Source organism: Muntiacus reevesi, chromosome 14 (assembly GCF_963930625.1).
Source record: "Muntiacus reevesi chromosome 14, mMunRee1.1, whole genome shotgun sequence".
Taxonomy (NCBI): domain Eukaryota; kingdom Metazoa; phylum Chordata; class Mammalia; order Artiodactyla; family Cervidae; genus Muntiacus; species Muntiacus reevesi.
This window is the reverse complement of record NC_089262.1, coordinates 21,463,475-21,483,324: the sequence shown is the minus strand read 5'-3', so window position 1 is coordinate 21,483,324 and position 19,850 is coordinate 21,463,475. Positions and strand designations below refer to the sequence as shown.

Below are 19,850 nucleotides of genomic sequence, written 5' to 3'. Positions count from 1 at the left end.
CTCTAATAACCATCTGACATACTAAGAAGTGAAAAACATGTAGCAATAGATGAGCAAATATGAAATTAGAACCTGAGAGCTGAATATTTGTGGGTTAAGAAGGTTGAAGGAGGACTGAACAATAGTGTTAAAGAGGGGAAGTGTTTTAAATCTTCTCTTGAAAAGAGGAAAGAAAGGAAATCCATTTCAAATGGATTTAGAATTCTGTCTGCCTCCCTGCCAAATAATTAGTTCTTAGATGCTATTTTTTGAAATTGCTGATTTCATTATTTTAGTTACATTATAATTATATGAAGAAAAGGAAGGAGAAATAAATTCTTTTGTGTAGTAATATGCTCCCTGTTTGTACCTGAGAAGATTTTTTTTAACTCTTGTATCTGAAAATTATTTAAATAAAATTAGAAATTCAAATAAATTCCACAAAGGGAAAATCATTATTCATAACCCAGGTAGATAGAGGCCATTTAATAAGATGGTTACTATCTCCCAGATCAACTTTTTTTTTTTTGCTTTGCTTTATTTTTAGCTAATTACTCCTTTCTTCTTTTATATTGATTCTGAGTTTGATTTTGCCAAAGTTCACAAAGAATTTGAACTATATCCAGAGACTGAGATTTTGTGATCATGAAGGCTGATGACTATAACCTTAATTTAAGATGCCCAAACACTCTCAGGATATCAGTGCAAGTTCCTGGAAAAATCCTTGGAGGGGAAAATACAGTTATTATTAATATGAGGTTGTTACCTAAGGATAAACTAAATAGACATGCTTTAAAATTACATTTACAAATCAAAACATATTTTTAAATGCATGTTTTTATGTGAAAACTTTGATGATCTTGACTTTGACAAAAAAAAATCATGATTATTATACTACATGTAGCTATTGAACTAATTTTGTTATACAGAATTGAGCTTGTATTGATGAAATGGTACAATTAACAATTTTATTAATGAAACATTTAAAATCTTGTGTTTCATTATAAATTTCCATTCAATTTGATATAGTTATATAGGGTATATGGTAACATTTCCAAAAGGATAGTTAACAGTAGCTGTTGAAATATATTTTAGTGATAAAAGTAGTCAGAAGGGTAGGTTGTAATTAACAACTACCACATAGAAGATGACCTCAGGCAAGTTACTGATTTATCTAATACCACTCTTTATCAAAAAAAAAGGTATAAATTAAGAAATCCAATGATGTATAATAAAGGTTTAATAAATATTTGTTCTTTGTGCATTTGGAGAGCGAAGACACAAATATTATTTGAAATCAATTACACTGGATTGTGCTTTTAAAAAGATTTTTCAAAATATTAATAGTACTCTTGAGCCCAATATTAACTGAATTCATGACTACTTAATTAGGCTCTGTAGTAATTTTCTTTATTGCATTTATTCATTATGATAGTAGAATGAAGTTGATACTTATTTGAATATGAGCACTTAATATCTACAAGATGCTTATATAAATTAAATGTGGTGTACGAATGTGTCTTCCTAAACAAATTTTTCCTCTCCTTTTTCTAGACAATCCCAAAGAGATGACTCGAGTGGCTGTTTTCGTGAGAATTTTGGATGTTAATGACAATGCCCCACAATTTGCTGTGTTCTACGACACTTTTGTCTGTGAAAATGCCAGACCAGGACAGGTAAGCACCCATAGGATTTAAAAGCACAGGAAGATTTTTAATGGACCCTTCAAATATTTTTGTTTTCCTAATCTTGAGAAGAATGAGCAAACAGAGATAAAATCATTCATTGAAAGTCCCAGCAATATAATTAGAACAAACAAATAGCAAAACCAAGTTAGTTAGTGAGCGTCAGTCGCTCAGCCGTGTCCCACTGTTTGAGACACCATGATCTGCAGCCCTCCAGGCTTATCTATGCATTGAATTCTCCAGGCAAAAATACTGGAGTGGATAGCCATTCCTGTCTCCAGGGGATCTTCCTGACCCAGGAATCAAACCTGAGTCTCCTGCATTGCAGGCAGATATGAAATAGTAGCTGCAAAACTTAAAGTGTAAGAAGAAATAACTTTTTAACTTTCAAAAACAAAGACAAATGAATAAACAAAAGGGAAAAGAAATGCTGATGTGCCATTAGATAAATATTGGTAACTGCTTGCAAGACAGGAAGTGAAAATTGGGGAAAACACAAATACTTGAGATCATCAAAACATTCCATCACTATTCCAACATATGCAAATACAATTTTGGAGCAGGGCAAAAGAGCTCGCTCCTAAGGCTTAGACTTGGGTTTCATCATTACAGCAACACATAAAGTGCTAATGACTTGGTTTTCGTCCTTTAAACATTCTTCTTATACCCGCTTTGTTTATAACTCTTCAAATCTTTTCCTCAGTGGACTCATTCTGTTGTTTGAAAAGTGCCAGCCTGTATGGTTGAAAGAAATGCTCTTAATTGGTTTGAGTGCCGTTTTCACAGAAGGGAGCTGCATGTTATAAATAATAATTGGAAATCAAACGTGTTTTATTAAAGAAAGAGAAGCCATTACGAAACTGTATTGTGTTTAGACTTCGTTTGATGCTCTTTATAAACATCAATGTCATTGTTACATTTTTATGCAAATTATATTGTGAAATAAATTCTTCCTTCGGAAGATTCTAACAGGAATTCAATAGCCTGTCTATTGTCTGAAGTGGTAAAATTGCTGCAATTGGATTCTTTTTTTTTAGTTGAAAATGTTATGGAAATGTTTAATTTGGAATATTTAAAGGACTTAGCTACTTCCGACCTACTTCTTCATGAAACAGTGTGCCCTAAAAATACCAGTCCAAATAGATCTCTGCTTGGCAGGCTCAGCATGATATAAGTTGAAGTCTTTTCTGTAGGAGATGAATTACCCACTTTGAAACTGCTGCATACATTGCTCCCTCTATGGTTATTCTATTTGATTTTCAAGAGATATCTTTTCAGAGCATTTGAGTCATTATAAGTATTCATCCCCAAATGTATTTGAAATACACAAAATAAAGGATTGTGTTTGTTTATTTTCCTTATGCCTTTTTTCTTTTTTTGAGACTTTATCTGGCTCAGTAAATTCATATTCTTTGAACTTTTAAAAACAAGTCGGTATATTGAGGGAAAATAATCAAAGATGATGTTAATTTTAAAAAGTAATTAGTCTATTTTGACAAACTTGACAGGAAGAATATGATTATTAATTTTTGTCTAATTGGCTGCATGTGCAAAACCCCCCTATATTAGTTACTTTTAATAAGACCAGCTTGTTAGATGTCATTTTGATTTCATAGGCAGAAACATGTTTGCTTGAACTAAACTATTAAATACTCACTGATGGAATTCTAGGTTACGTCATTCTAGCAGACAAAATCAAATAGTTATTTGATAAAGTCTTTCCTTACTGAATCTTTCTTGAAATTAATTTGTTAAGTCTGTCTTCCCTCCTTCCAGGAAAGTAGGAGCTTTGGGGGACTTCTGGATTTGCTTTAGTTATTTATAGAGTAGTTCAGTTCAACCAGTACTTCTCTGAATTAAATGCTCTTTGAGAGCAGCATTCAAACAACATGGAACATAATTCCATTCATTTGGGGTGTGGACACAGTGAGAGTATGTTTTGTGTGTTAAGTTGCTCAGTCGTGTCCAACTCTTTGTGGCCCTATGGACTGTAGCTGCCAGGCTCCTCTTTTCATGGCATTTTCCAGGCAAGAATACTGGAGCAGATTACGATTTCCTACTCCAGGGGATCTTCCCTACCCAGGGATCAAACCCACATCTCTTGCACTGCCTGCATTGGCAGGTGGATTCTTTACCACAGCGTCACCTGGGAAGCCCCAATGAGACAGAAATAAAGCTAACTGCCACCCCTCCTCCTTTCTTGGGGCTTCCCAGGTGGTGCTAGTGCCAAAGAACCAACCTGCCAATGAGGAAACATAAGAGACATGGGTTCAATCCCTGATCTCTGGGTAGGGAAGATTCCTTAGGAGAAGGAAATGGCAACCCACTTCATTATTCTTGCCTGAAGAATCCCATGGTCAGAGGAACCTGGCAGGCTACAGTCCAAAGGACTGCACAGAGTCAGATATAACAGAAGCGACTTAGCACTGCACTCTTTTCTTGTCTATTCCCCATCTGAAGGGTAGAAGACTTTCCCCCTGAGAAAAGGATGTAATTTACATGTATGACTAGTTCCTTCTTATGCTTGAACAATTGAAGGCAAAAGAAGAGGGCAGCAGAGGATGAGATGGTTGGATAGCATTATAGATTCAATGGCCATGAACTCGGGCAAACTCCAGGACATAGTGAGGGACAGAGAGGTCTGGTGTGCTGCAGTCCATGAGGTCACAAACTTGGACACGACTTAGCAACTGGACAACAACAATGCTTGAATGAGGCAACTAGACTCCCATTTTTTTCCATTTCACAGTCAGAGGACCTTGAGAAAGGGCAAAAGAGAAAACTGGCTATTTCTCTTTCTTCCATTTTCTCTCAGGCATGCCTTACTCCTTTAGTCAATAAAATATATTTTAATAATATTTAATATCACTGGCTCAATAACATGAGTTTGAGCAAACTCTGAAAGATTGTATTAATTGCTTTATATATGTACCAACTTTTTGTTTTTATTAAATGGATAAGTCATTAGCCACAAATTCTTGCTTTAATCTTAAATTACCACTAAAAATCATAGTGATGTTATATTTTTAAAGAAATATTTTGAATTATTTCAAGTTTAAAATTTTTTTCTGCTACTTATTCCTAATGATAAATAGTAATCTTTGTTTGGTCCAGTTATATTTCTTGTATCACTTCAAAGTAAATAATTAGGGAGTACTTTCATTTTTAGTTTTATAAGACACTATAAGAGAAAAATAATTTAATATGGAATAGTTAAAATAATTTATTTTTCTAATTATTTTACAGTTTTAAACTTCATTTCTGTTCAATCACTCAGTCGTGTCCAACTCTTTGCGATCCCATGGACTGCAGCACACCAGGCTTCCCTGTCCATCCACCAACTCCCAGAGCTTAAAATTCTCTTTTTAATCAATAAAACACCAGTAACAAACATTTCCATCAAATATCCATGTAATATTAAATTGAGTTAATGCAGTGAAAAGTATATTCCTTTAAGAATAAATTTGACCATTTATATAGTCATTGATACACATATTTAACAACTTCTGAAACCTTCTTGAAAAATATGCAAAAATCACATAAAATGTTATTATACATATAAGTTAAGGAAAAACTGATATGTTTATGCAAAAATATATAGCTGTTATATATGTATAATATTAATTATTATTAATATTAATTAATCATATGTATAATATTGTTATATATAATATCAATGTATTATATATAATATATTAATTATGTTATATATAATATTAATTATTGTATATTATATAATATATAAATATTAATTAATTAATATTAATTAATTATATATAATTCAAAGTAGTGATATGATCATTGTATAAGGTGTTAAATTTTCTACTTTGTTACTAGATAGCCTTTTATATTTTCTTATCCTGAAGTAAATCAGAGCTAACCCTTATAACATAACCATTTTCCATAGTATGTATATGTTGAATCAAAAAATATATAATTCTATTGAGAATGCAAATGAATGATTACTCTAAAAGTAGATAATGTTTGTCTTTCCTTTATAAAGTTATGCATAATGATTCTATAAAATCTCTACATTCTTTGAATAGTTTTCACTCTATTTTTGATGAAGAAGAAAGCTATAATCATAATAACTCTCTAAATTTTCCTACATTAAATAACTCTTCTAGATAAATGTTTAAACATATATGAAATACCTACTTATTTCAAATGCTATATCTAAACTCTTAAAACTATAAAGAATACTATGCTATTGCTCATTATTTTAAATAAAAAATGGATAGTATTTAGGAGACACTGACAGTGAAAAAATTTGAGAGAAAGAAACAAAATTGAGGAGAGTGAGAGAGAGTGTTGCTGTTGTGTAATAAAAGGATAGAAGAACTGAAATAAAGATGCATGCTTATAAGGAAGAAAATAATTCTTTAAAAATGTTAGACAAAAAAAATGTTAGACAAATTGGATATTAAAAATTAAATATAAAGAAGATTCTAGCCATGGAAGTTTGATAAATGGACTTTTTTTTTTCTCTTCTGCAGCTAATACAGACTATAAGTGCAGTAGACAAAGATGATCCTTTAGGTGGACAGAAATTTTTCTTCAGTTTAGCTGCTGTCAATCCAAACTTCACAGTACAAGACAATGAAGGTAAATTTTGGAATGTGTTCATTATGATTTAAGATGACTTAACAAGAAATTTTCCCTAAATTAACAGCTACATATACATGATATATTAATTTACAGATCTATTTGCAAAGGTTTGTTTTCATTAGATTTTTAATAAGATATTTTGGTAATTTCTTACTTAACAGAATTTACACTGTTGAATTTTAAATAATAAAATACATGAAAGAAGATAGTATATGGGTATTAATGAAAAGACTGGATCTTGTAAACTTCAGAAAGGTCAGAAATAATCAGTTCTTATAACAAAATAGTAGGACACACAGGAAAATGAATGTCTTGGTGAGACTCTTGTGGAAACTTCAGTGAGATTTAGCAGCAACACATTCACCAAAGTCTAAAGGCCTAGAAGAGACAAAAGAAAAAAAAAAAAGAAAGAAAGAAAGAAAAAAGCAGCCACATTAGCCTGTGAGGGAATTGAGTACAAAAACATATTTGGCAAAGACAAGATACACTCTTTTCCTATATAGCATATGAATTTTATATGTGATCAAAAATACTAAACATGTTTATTGAATTCTTTAAAAAGCAAAAGCAGAAGTGAAACAGGCATGTTGTTCTAGAGCTGCTATAGATATAATTATATATCCTTGCAAGAAATATAATAACTACATTGGCATATGTACAATACCCTCCATATATGTATACCGGCAGAGCGAGGTTGCTATAGTACATCTGGTTGGCTTTCAGAATGTCAGAAAGCAGTTTAGGATAATGGATAGTTTTACACTGAGCAACTACTCATTTATAATATCATAGGATTTTTGCACAAATCAGTTGAAGAGAGTGTATCAGTTGGTAACATCTGTTTGCTAAATTTGAGCTTCTGAAATGTCTGTGTTTTCTGTCCCTCTGTGTGTTAGTCACTCAGTCGTGTCTGACTCTTTGAGACCCCATGGACTACTTTGCCTGCCAGGCTCCTCTGTCCATGGGATTCTCCAGGCAAGAATACTGAAGCCGGTTCCTATTCCCTTCTCCAGGGGATCTTCCTGACCCAGGGATGGATCCTGGGTCTCCTGCATTGCAGCCAGATTCTTTATTGCCTGAGCCATCAGGGACGCCATTCTACCCCTCTGGACACCTAAAATAATTGTGATTGGAAAAATTAACATGGAATTGGTAGATAAAATGCAAAATGCCCAATTACATCTGAATATCAGGAAAACAACACCCATCATTTTAATTTGCTGAATCTGGTAACTTAAACATAGAATTTAGATGTGACATTCTTTGTCCTGAGTTGACAATATTAAACCTCTTTCTAATTGCATTTTAACTTATTTTATATTCTTGTTAAACTGAGCCCTGGATCTCAAAAAGCCACCTCTCAATTTTAAAAAGGAATAGAGGCTTGAAATAGTACTGTCTTATCACAGCATTTCACAGTTACTGGGGAAACAATTCAAGGCTAATCTTAATTAATTTTTGATAAATAGTACCATTTTCCTATAGTAGGTAGAGTTCCTGATCCTATGGTTAAAGCCATATGAATACAAACCTGAACATAACTAACTAGAATACCAGTAAAATTTGATGGAATATTTGATTTAATCTTGCATAAATTCACTATTTTCTATTAATGGGTGAATTTTGAAAGAAATTTCAATGACAGACATGACCTTAAAGTTGATCTTCTTGAGAAAATACCCTTGCATTTATCTATAACCTCACCTTAAAAATCTTTTAATTCTCCATCTTTTTAAAAATACATTTTCTGCCTCTTGATACTACACTTGGTATTCTATGTTTAAGAATCTTCACTTTTCACTAATTTACAGATCAAAAGCTTTATTATATGATGATTTTCTGAATACTTAATAAAATGATTTGTATAGAATGGTTAAACTGAAAGTCGCTCAGTCGTGTTTGACTCTTTGTGACCCCATGGACTGTACAGTCCATGGAATTCTTCAGGCCAGAATATTGGAGTGGGCAGCCTTTCCCTTCTCCAGAGGATATTCCCAATCCAGGGATCAAACCCAGGTCTCCCTCATTGCAGGTGGATTGTAAAACTTCTTTTGGCTCTTTAACGTATCAAAACTATTGTAGGCAAAATTAAGATTTTGAAATTTTTGAAAAGTTAAAAGTCTAAGCAAGAAGATTATAAAAATACTCACATGCATATAAATGATTTATTTTAGTGTAGGTTTGTGAAAGGAACAGTTGTATCCTAACACTTATTGTAAGAGAAATCAAAATTGCAAAATTATCAGGGTTACATTTGATTTTTTAAATTTGCATGTGCATATCTGTTTTGCTAGTCTACTTCCTAGCTTATGTAGTAATCTACTGATGTAGTAAGATTTAACTTCTTGCTAAAATTTTGGAAATGATTACTTTATGTTCAACCAATATATTGCAAAAATATTGTCACTTCTCTACTTTTACAATTTTGCTATGCTGCTTGTTTGATTTAGCAATTGCCTAACACTCCCTTACCTACACTGGCATCTTAAGCAGTCCTGTGGCATGGCTAAACAAGACCCAGCACATTGCACAGAGTGTGAAATTATCATCCATGTATGTTTATTTTTCAGTATTTGTTATATAGAGCTAGAAGAAATGTTATTAACTCACAACCCAAATTTGAGGATACTGGATGAGTTATCAGATAAAGGAAATATCAGTAGCAATGTAGGTAGTAGGATGGTAGCTAGATTAAGTCCCTACTTCTTTCAGTATGTCTGTCAGGCACTCTTACATTAGTGTCTTCCACCAGCTATTTAAGTTATGCAATGAATTAATTTTAATGGGTGGAAATCGAAGTTCAAAAATATTAATTAGCTCACTGTTCTTCATATATTGGGACTTCTAAAAGTTTTTGACTGTATTATTGATTCTAAAAGTGCTACTACCTAATGTTTTTCTTCATGAGTATTAAGATTAATGTGTGTTTTCTGTGTGGACACATACATTTGTAAACAAAAACCATTTACTATTATTTTTTTCTTTGGTATGCATAATATTTTATGTTTTTTGAAAACTCTGAAAAACCACATGCTACCGTCTTGAGACTTCCCTGGTGGTTCAGATGGTAAAGCGTCTGCCTACAATGTGGGAGACCCAGGTTCAATCCCTGGGTTGGGAAGATCTCCTGGAGCAGGAAATGGCAACCCACTCCAGTATTCTTGCCTGAAAAATCCCATGGACGGAGGAGCCTGGTAGGCTGTAGTCCAAGGGGTCGCAATGAGTCGGACATGACTGAGCGACTTCACTTCACTATAGTCTTGATAAATGATCCAGTTATAAAAATCCACCATTTTGAACATGTGTGAGAATTAGTTAAACATTTAATAAGTAATCATGCTATTAGAGTCCTCAAACTATCTTATTTATTTTATTTATATTTGAATTGCCTTGACTCCTCAAACTAGCTTATTTATCTTACCTATATCCAAATTGTCATGTATACATTTGAGAACAATTTTGTGTTTTAAAAAGACACCTTTTTATTTTTATCATATTTATGTGTTAAACCATGGTGATCAGGATGAGACAAACCCACTGTCCCCAGCTATTTTTAATATGTTAAAATTTATTTTAGATAACACTGCCAGAATTTTAACCAGAAAAAATGGATTCAATAGACATGAAATAAGCACTTACCTCTTGCCCGTGGTGATTTCGGACAACGATTACCCGATTCAGAGCAGCACGGGCACGCTCACCATCCGAGTGTGTGCCTGCGACAGCCAAGGCAACATGCAGTCCTGCAGCGCCGAGGCCCTGCTCCTGCCTGCTGGGCTCAGCACCGGGGCCTTGATCGCCATTCTCCTCTGCATCATCATTCTGCTGGGTAAGAAAGGTTAGGGAAAATGTGCTTATTTCCTAGATGGCTTCCTTCCCTGTGTCTGTAAGAAGTGTTTCTATTAAAATTGCTGTTGTTGTTTAGTTGCTAAATCCTAAATTCCCCTTGATTGGGGGAAATAACCAAGATGGAATCCCTCTAAAGCTTTTGTAGTGAAGAAAGTAAATGTGGTAGTGTCTCAGTTGTGTCTGACTCTTTGTGACCCTATAGAATGTAGCCTGCCAGGCTCCTCTGTCCATGCAATTTCCCAGGCAAGAATACTGGAGTCGGCTGCCATTTCCTTCTCCAGGGGATCTTCCCAACCCTGGGGTTGAACCCTGGTCTCCTGCACTGCAGGTGGATTCTTTGCTGCTGAGTCAATAAGAAAGCCCGTCTATTAAAATATTTCCCCCAAAACTAACCCCTGAGGGTAAGCCAGATATCAATTAACCAAGACTGTTGTTTATATTAAAATACATCTGATCAGATGAAGTCATGACCTGTCTTTCTTAAATAATGAAACTGAAAATTGGAGATATTTAAAACATTTTGTAAGGTTACACAATTTCTGAGTGGCTGAGTCAAGGCCAGCCACCTCACTGTTGTCATTGTGTACATAGTTTTTCAGTAAAGTTTATTTCCACTTTTTTCTTATTATAGTTGGATGAAGTCCTCACTATGATACTTCTTTACTGTTAAATGTTAACAAAACCCTTTATCTGGTTCACTTGTCCCTAAAACGACAATATTTGATTCTATAACCCAGAGCAAATTGCTTTATAACTGCTTTTGAATTAAAAATCAGATTGCTTACTCTCTAGTTGCATTATCTTAAAACTGTTGTGAGCATTCCTGTGATCCTAATGAAAAAACACTGTACCTGACATTTTAAGAAGCAGTGAAATGAACTAAGATTTTGAAGCCAGTCTTAGTAAATTTAATTATCCTCATTATTAGAAATTTTTTTACTGTGTAAGATCATTTAGTTGATAACAAGCTGTCTGAGGTTTTAAATCATTAGATCGCAAGTTTATGTGTGTGCACAAATTATGAATTTAGGCAAAATAAAAGGTCATATTTTCTCAAAAATTTGTAGAATAAACAGTTTCTTTCTATTGATGGTGGCCTATTTATTTTTTAATCACTTTGAAGGTCAAGAACAGTTGTCAATGGATTAAAACTTTCTTTTTTGCTGCATTTGAAAAAGCCCCTTGTTTGCTCTCTTAGACCAGCTTGAGGGCTAGAAGTCTTACGGTTCTAAGTTAATAAAAGAGAAAAACAGAACTTAATGCCACTTTACATAATAATATAATTGCCTTCGTTCAGGCTGCTACACCAGAATGCCTTAGACTGGTAGCTTGAACCACAGAAATTTATTTCTCAGAGTCTGGAGACAGGGAAGTTCAAGATCGAGTCCAAGATTGAGTCCAAGATTTGGTGAGGGCACACTTCCTCTTTCATGGATGGCTGTCTCGTCTTACATCCTCACGTGGAAGACAGTAATCATCTCTCTCGTGCCACATTTGTTCTTTTAAGTTTTAAAATTTCCTTTATTTATTTTTAAAATTACTTCATTTATTTATTTTATTTTTGATTGTGCTGGGTCTTCATTGCTGTATGGGTATTTTCTCTAGTTGCAGTGGTGTTTGGGCTTTGCATTGTGGTGGTTTCTCTTGTTTCAGGCTCTCGGGAGAGCAGGTTCATTAGCTGTGGTACCCAGGCTTAGTTGTTCCATGGTATGTGAAATCCTCCCAGACCAGGAACTGAATCTGTGTCCCCTGAATTGGCAGGCAGACTCCTATTCACTAAACCGCCAGGGAAGTCCTTGTGTCCCTTTTTATAAGAATCCTAATCCCACTCACTCATGAGGGTTCTACTTCCATGACCTAACTACATCCCAAAGACTGCACCTCTGTGTACCATCACATTGGGAATATATTTAGGCTTTAAGATGTGAATTTGTAGGAGACACATTAAGTCCCTGATAGCTCAGTTGGTAAAGAATCCACTCGCAATGCAGGAGATCCTGGTTTGATCCCCGGGTTGGGAAGATCCCCTGGAGAAGGGAAAGGCTACCCACTCTAGTATTCTGGCCTAGAGAATGCTATGGACTGTATAGTTGCAAAGAGTCAGACATGACTGAGTGACTTTCAGTTCACTTCATTAAGTCTAGGCCTGTAATAAATCCAATATCCTTTAAATGTTTGTTCTAATGAGGTTAAGAATATATATGTATTCATATATGTACCTGGTAAGATCTTTTCCCTTCCTTTCCTCATCTAATTGAATTCACACCTGTTTTTCCAAATCATAATTTTTAAAGGATTATGATCAAAATGTTTTGGAATACTGAATGAGGGTGGGAAACTAACACACCCAACGGGAAATTGATTTTAACTTTCTCCTTTCATACTTTTACCATTATTATGATTACAAAAGTAATAAGTGTATTATTATTGCAACCCTCCTATAGGAGCAGGGAAATATCCTGTGTGAGTGACACAAACTTCTACTTGTGGATCTATACTCATTATTAAGATACATCTAGTTGAGATTCATTTTCTGTTGATGGGTGGGGCTGTGTTCCCTCCCTGTTATTGACCTCCAGCCAAACTATGGTGGAGGTAATGAAGATAATGGCGGCCTCCATCTAAAGGTCCCACATAGGCACTGCTACACTCAGCGCCCCCAGTCCTGCAACAGGCCACTGCCAACCCACACCTCTGTCGGAGACTCCTGGGCACTCAAAGGCAAGTCTGGGTCAGTCTCTTGTGGGGTCACTGCTCCTTTCTCCTGGGTCCTGGATGCACAAGTTTCTGTTTGTGCCCTCCAAGAGTCTGTTTCCCCAGGCCTGTGTAAGTTCTCGTGGTTCTATAGTGGGTTTAATGATGACCTCCTTCAAGAGGGCCTATGCCAGACCCAGATATGCTGTAACTAAAGCCCCTGACCCTGCAGCAGGCCACTGCTGACCCGTACCTCCTCAGGAGACGCTCAAACACAGGTCTGTCTCAGTCTCTGTGGGGTCTCTGGGTCATGGTGCACACAAGGTCTGTTTAAGCCCTCTAAGCAAAAGGCAAGGGAAAAAAGGAAAGATATACCCATTTGAATGCAGAGGTCCAAAGAATAGCAAAGAGAAATAAGAAAGCCCTTCTCAATGATCAATGCAAAGAAATAGAGGAAACAATAGAATGGGAAAGACTAGAGATATCTTCAAGAAAATTAGAGATACCAAGGGAATATTTGATGTGAAGGTGGACTCAATAAAGAGCAGAAATGTTATGGACCTAACAGAAGCAGAAGATATTAAGAAGAGGTGGCAAGAATACACAGAAGAACTATACAAAAAAGATCTCCACAATCCAGATAATCACGACGGTGTGGTCACTCACTTAGAACCAGACATACTGGAATGTGAAGTCAAGTGGGCCTTAGGAAACATCACTATGAACAAAGCTAGTGGAGGTGATGGGATTCCAGTTGAGCTATTTTAAATCCTAAAAGATGATGCTGTGAAAGTGCTGCACTCAAAATGCCAGCAAATTTGGAAAACTCAGCAGTGGCCACAGGACAGGAAAAGGTAGGTTTCCATTCCAATCCCAAAGAAAGGCAATGCCAAAGAATGCTCAAGGTACCACACAATTACACTCATCTCACACACTAGTAAAGTAATGCTCAAAATTCTCCAAGCCAGGCTTCAGCAATACTTGAACTGTGAACTTCCAGATGTTCTAGCTGGTTTTAGAAAAGGCAGAGGAACCAGAGATCAAATTGCCAACATCCACTGAATCATTGAAAAAGCAAGAGAGTTCCAAGAAAACATCTATTTCTGCTTTATTGACTATGCCAAAGCCTTTGACTGTGTGGATCACAATAAACTGTGGACAATTCTGAAAGATATGGGAATACCATACCACCTGACCTGTATGCAAGTCAGGAAGCAACAGTTAGAACTGGACATGTATTGGAAAAAGGAGTAAATCAAAGCTGTATATTGTCACCCTGCTTATTTATCTTATATGCAGAGTACATCATGAGAAACTTTGGGCTGGATGAAGTACAAGCTGGAATCAGGATTGCCGGGAGAAATATCAATATACTCAGATATGCAGATGACACCACCCTTTTGGCAGAAAGTGGAGAAGAACTAAAGAGCCTCTTGATGAAAGTGAAAGAGGAGAGTGGAAAAAGTTGGCTTAAAATTCAACATTCAGAAAACTAAGATCATGGCATCTGGTCCCATCACTTCATGGGAAATAGATGGGAAGCAATGGAAACAGTGAGAGATTTTATTCTAGGGGGGCTCCAAAATCACTGCAGATGGTGACTGAAGCCATGAAATTAAAAGATGCTTGCTCCTTGGAAGAAACATTATGACCAATCTAGACAGCATATAAAAAAGCAGAGACATTACTTTGCCAACAAAGGTCCATCTAGTCAAAGCTATGATTTTTCCAGTAGTCATGTATGGATGTGACAGCTGGTCTATAAAGAAAGTTGAGTACCGAAGAATTGATGCTTTAGAACTGTGGTGCTGGAGAAGATTCTTGAGAGTCCCTTGCACTGCAAGGAGTTCCAACCAGTCCATCCTAAAGGAAATCAGTCCTGACTATTCATTGGAAGGACTGATACTGGAGCTGAAACTCCAATACTTTGGCCACCTGATGCAAAGAGCTGACTCATTTGAAAAGACCCTGATGCTGGTGAAGATTGAAGGCAGGAGGAGAAGGGGATGCCAGAGGATGAGATGGTAGAATGGCATCACCAGCTGAATTCATGTGAGTTTGAGTAAACTCTGGGAGTTGGTGATGGACCGGAAGGCCTGGGGTGCTGCAATCCTTGGGGCCTAAAAGTTTGGACAGGACTGAGAGACTGAGGAAACAGGCGAGTTGAGGTTCATACATGATTTTTGTAGTTAATTCAGTGTAGAAATTTGCATTCACTCATTGCCATCATGTGATCCAGCATTTTCTTTAATCTCATGAGTCATATATATTTTCATGGAAAATCTGGTAAATGTCTAAGCCAATAATGTCTAATAATGTCTCCCCCCCACCCCTTCCCCAGTAATTAAGGTGCTCCAGGAATAGCACAAGAAAAAAAAAAAGGACATAGATCCATCATCAAAGCTATTTAACAGATATGAATACTTTATATCTTGTGAAGAAAGCTGCCTTTTTAATATTGCATACAAATGTAAAACTATGGGCGTATGTTTGCCCTTCTTAGTTGTTTTATTTGAAACTGAATTTGATTTGGGTCTTTTTTATACAACATCTTATGTCACTATTTAATGCAAAATATAAATGTTATCTACCATCAGGAACTATCTTTAAACAGTTCTTAGAAAAATAGGCGTCACAATATTTCAAAAACTCTTACACATTGCTTTAAAAATAATTCAGAATCACTATTCTTAAACTCTAACCACGGTAGTAAATCCTTCAACACTCCACTCTCCTCTCACCATGGCACCCTCCAACCCTGCAAAAAAAAAAAAAAAAAAAATTAACGAAGTGCAGAATTAATTCTAAATTCTAACCTGTTCCAGAAAAACCTAAATAACTTAAACTCTTTTATTATACCTCCCCTTGTTATTTATAGAGTGTTTCAGACGGATCTCTAATGCACCTTTTTTTTTTTTTCCTTTTTCTTTTCTGAAGTTATAGTAGTACTGTTCGCAGCTCTGAAAAGACAGCGGAAAAAAGAGCCTCTGATCTTGTCCAAAGAAGATATCAGAGACAACATCGTGAGCTATAATGATGAAGGTGGAGGAGAGGAGGACACTCAGGCCTTTGATATCGGCACCTTGAGGAATCCGGCCGCTATTGAGGAAAAAAAGCTGCGGCGAGATATTATTCCAGAAACCTTATTTATCCCCCGGAGGACTCCGACGGCCCCGGATAACGCGGACGTCAGGGATTTCATCAATGAAAGGCTCAAGGAGCACGACCTGGACCCCACGGCGCCTCCCTACGACTCGCTGGCTACCTACGCCTACGAAGGGAACGACTCCATCGCCGAGTCTCTCAGTTCCTTGGAATCAGGTACCACTGACGGAGACCAAAACTACGATTACCTCCGAGAATGGGGCCCTCGGTTTAACAAGCTGGCGGAGATGTACGGCGGCGGGGAAAGCGACAAAGACGCTTAACCTAGGATGTCTGTTCTGCTCCTGCAAGAGGACGTTAGCTTGACCCACACCGTCTCCACTTCACAATCTTTGATATTCCAGGAGAATTTTCCTGCCACTCAGCACAGTTTTCTTTCCCCATTTCCTTTTTATTTTGTTCATTAATTACATTAATTCTTCCCTGTAGGATGTCTCATGGAATATATACGACATTTTATTTAATCACTTCCAAGAGCCAAAGCTATGGAAATTTAGTGTCGTCCATCTTAGGAAATAAAAGATAATTTCAGAATCATGAACAGGATACTCCTCCCTTAAACAACCTCACAGACAAGCCACTTCTGTTAGGTACATGCCCTGCCCTTGCAAATGAAACTTTTAAAAAGGTGAAGAAAAATTTTAAAGTATATCCTGTTCTGTACATTAAATAAAACAAAAACAAAAACATGTATATGTGGTGTTAGTAGATGTGATATGCAACCTGGTATACAAACGTTTGTGCAATTTCATTTCATCAAATTCTATCTGCTAATGTTTTATATTTATATTTTTGTATTTATTTTTAAAAATAAACCAGTTTTTACAACTACCTTGTCTCTAGCTTCTTTTTTTCCCCCCTAGGAAGAAAGCCTTCTCCAGGGACTAAATATTTTGATACAAAATTACACTGAATGCAGGTAAGAACACAAAGTTGTTATAATTACTATTGAGTAACCAAATCGATATGATTTGCATAAGAATTATTTTTCCAATCAGTCTTACTTTTCTGTGATGTGTGAAAAACCCTTCACATTAAAAGTGATGATTGTCATTTACAGATTGCCTAAACATTTACCATGTAAGAAAATTTAAAACATGGCCATCTTTATGCTAAATATCCCCAAACACCAGCAATGCAGTTATTTCATTTTGTTTTTAACTCACTAAAATAATATCTGAAAGAATGAAGCGTTTTCTTATTTTTGTATGACATTTGTGCTATTCAGGTTTATGGGCAATAATAGTTCAGACAGATTTCATACTGAAATAATCTTTTAATGGAAAATATGCTTACCTCCCACAGTGACTTTGAAATGCTCATAATGACAGTAATAATGCTGAATATTCCATTAAGATACAGCAATGTAATTATGTAAAGTTTCCAGAAATCCATTACATATTGCATATTTGTAACAAAGTCTGTTTTTCTGTCAATGAATGATTGAATAGAAAGGAAAAGAAGTACTGACTGTTAATTATCCAGAGTTCCTGAGATTCAGGGAAGCCAACTACCACTAACTGATGCCTCTTTTCTCAAGATCCAAACATGATTTATTCACAAATGGAGCACTTTGTTGGGTCTACACTAGGAAGTCACATCCCCTGCCGAGTTTATTGTAAACAATACCAAAGATCTGTGTGCTTTCCAATTAGTGAAAATGGTATGCTTTTGGAGTGAGTCAGAGGGCAATATTGACATATCCTTAATGCAGAATTAATTTTTTCAATATTCTTGAATGATTTTTTTCCCCCAGCTTCCAGGCTGAAAGACGTACATCCCTCTTACCACAGAGGTTTTCGTTTTCATAGTAATATAATCATGAAAGAAAAACAACCCATGTATTTTAATTAAAATTACAATTACATTAGAAAGCAAAGTGACACATCAGACCACAGGAAAGCCTAAGTTGGTCAGCTTCCTATACTCCAAGAACCCATTCTCACACTCAGAAAGTTGACTGTCAGAAAGACAAAATTTAAGGTAAAAAAACGTTTAATCATACATGTGGAACTAAAGAGAAAACACTTTATTCAAAGAAAATCAGCAAAAAATGGAAAAGATAAAAGAAAGTATATCTCAAGAGCATTTTACATTAGTTATGTTCAAACTATAGTATTCATCTGATTGAAAATTAAAGAGTTCCAGCATTAGTTATTTTTATTAATATTAGATGTCAGTAATTAGAATTCTTATTTGAATATTTATAATTATCCTCATTCAGATAATTTCAGACTGACATTAACTTGCTGTGCCATTTACTTTGTCATCCAATTTTTATATATTTTAAGAATCAGTGAGCTCTAGCATCATTCAAACCAGGCTTACAAAAATTCTTTTTTAAAGAGATTGATTAACAGGCTTCTTTGGCAATATAAAATCTATATTGCACAGAAATCATTTTTAAAAGTATTGAGACAGTTCTTGGTACCAGATACTCTAATATTTTTTGATAATGAAGGTGATGTGTTATATAATTAATTTCTTGGAGATTCTGAAACTAAAAAGTATACCTACAATGATGGGCTCAGGCTGTAAGTTTCTCTTATACTTTGCTCTCCCAAAGGCATGCCCAATATATAGATTATTCTATGTCCACAATTTCTTTTATAGTGGGGAAAAACATCTCTCAGTAACATACTGATTTTATGAGACAACTATGCACCTATTCCTTCATGCATCAATTATTTTGATCACTTATTATAAAAATCAGAATATTCTAGATACTAGAGATGTAATATTAATAATCATATGTGATTTTTATATATGCATGTAATTTCTCTACTAATGCAAATGGGGGTGTGTGTAAAATAGTTACCCAACAGAATTTGTAACAAAATACCTATTACTAACTTTTTAAAGCACGATGAAAAGTAATTATTTTGTTGTCCTTTTTCATGTTTTAAATATTCAGATAAGAGAAATAAAATGGTTTACAAATGTTTGGTCATTAGAAATGGTGATTAAGTTAATCAGTTCCCCTTTTTCTATTTTCAACAAAATATCAAAGAAAATCTATGTAACAATAAAGTCATGCTCTTAGTCTGAGTTTTTCTCCATATATAAGTAGATATTGTCACACAACTGCAAGAGTTCCAGACATTTTTGGTATACTCAAACATATAAACCATGAGTAATTAGATGTTTGGGTTTCCCTGGTGGCTCAGATGGTAAAGAATCCACCTGCAATACAGGAGACCTGGGTTCATTTCCTGGGTTGGGAAGATCCCCTGGAGAAGGGCATGGCAGCCCACTCCAGTATTCTTGCCTGGAGAATCCCAGTGGACTGTAGACCACCAGGCTCCTCTGTCCATGGGGTTGCAGAGTTGGACATGATTGAGCGACTAAGCACAGCAAAATTAGATGTTTAGAACAGTCTAAAATAAATAAATTTAAGATTAAGAATTGAGAATTAGGGATGTTTACATATTCAGGTTCATTTATCAACACATCTACTGTGAAAGTGAAAGACAGTGAGGGCTTTCCTGGTGGTTCAGAGATTAAAGTATCTGCCTGCAATACAGGAGACCTGGGTTTGATCCCTGGGTTGGGAAGATCGCATGGAGAAGGAAATGGCAACCCACTCCAGTATTCTTGCCTGGAAAGTCCCTTGGACAGAGGAGCCTGTATGGGCTATACTCCACAGGGTAGCAAAGAGTCAGGCACGGATGCCTTCACCATGCCTTCACCAGCTACAGCTCTCCCTGTGGCCACTGGCTTACCCTCTACTGTAGCTCCTTACCCAGTGGCCTTGCACCTGGGTGGACACCCCTGGGGGCTCTGAAGAACTAGGCTAGCTGCAGTTGCTGGTGGCAGTGAAGGGACCCTCCCTGACTCACACGTGGCCCCTCCAGACCTACTACAGATGCC

General features: G+C 35.8%; 1 protein-coding gene across 2 annotated transcripts in view; it reads left to right on the top strand.

The window, feature by feature from the left end:
• CDH10 (cadherin 10) overlaps positions 1 to 16,430 on the top strand; it is a 109,013-nt gene extending 92,583 nt beyond the window's left edge. For both annotated transcript variants that reach the window (XM_065905313.1, XM_065905314.1), the window contains 4 exons: positions 1,534 to 1,655; positions 6,161 to 6,269; positions 9,850 to 10,101; positions 15,753 to 16,430. In XM_065905313.1, the coding sequence (XP_065761385.1) occupies positions 1,534 to 1,655; positions 6,161 to 6,269; positions 9,850 to 10,101; positions 15,753 to 16,243 (974 nt within the window). In that variant the 3' untranslated portion in view covers positions 16,244 to 16,430. The remainder of the gene's footprint in view (positions 1 to 1,533; positions 1,656 to 6,160; positions 6,270 to 9,849; positions 10,102 to 15,752) is intronic.
• The last annotated feature ends 3,420 nt before the right edge of the window (positions 16,431 to 19,850 follow it).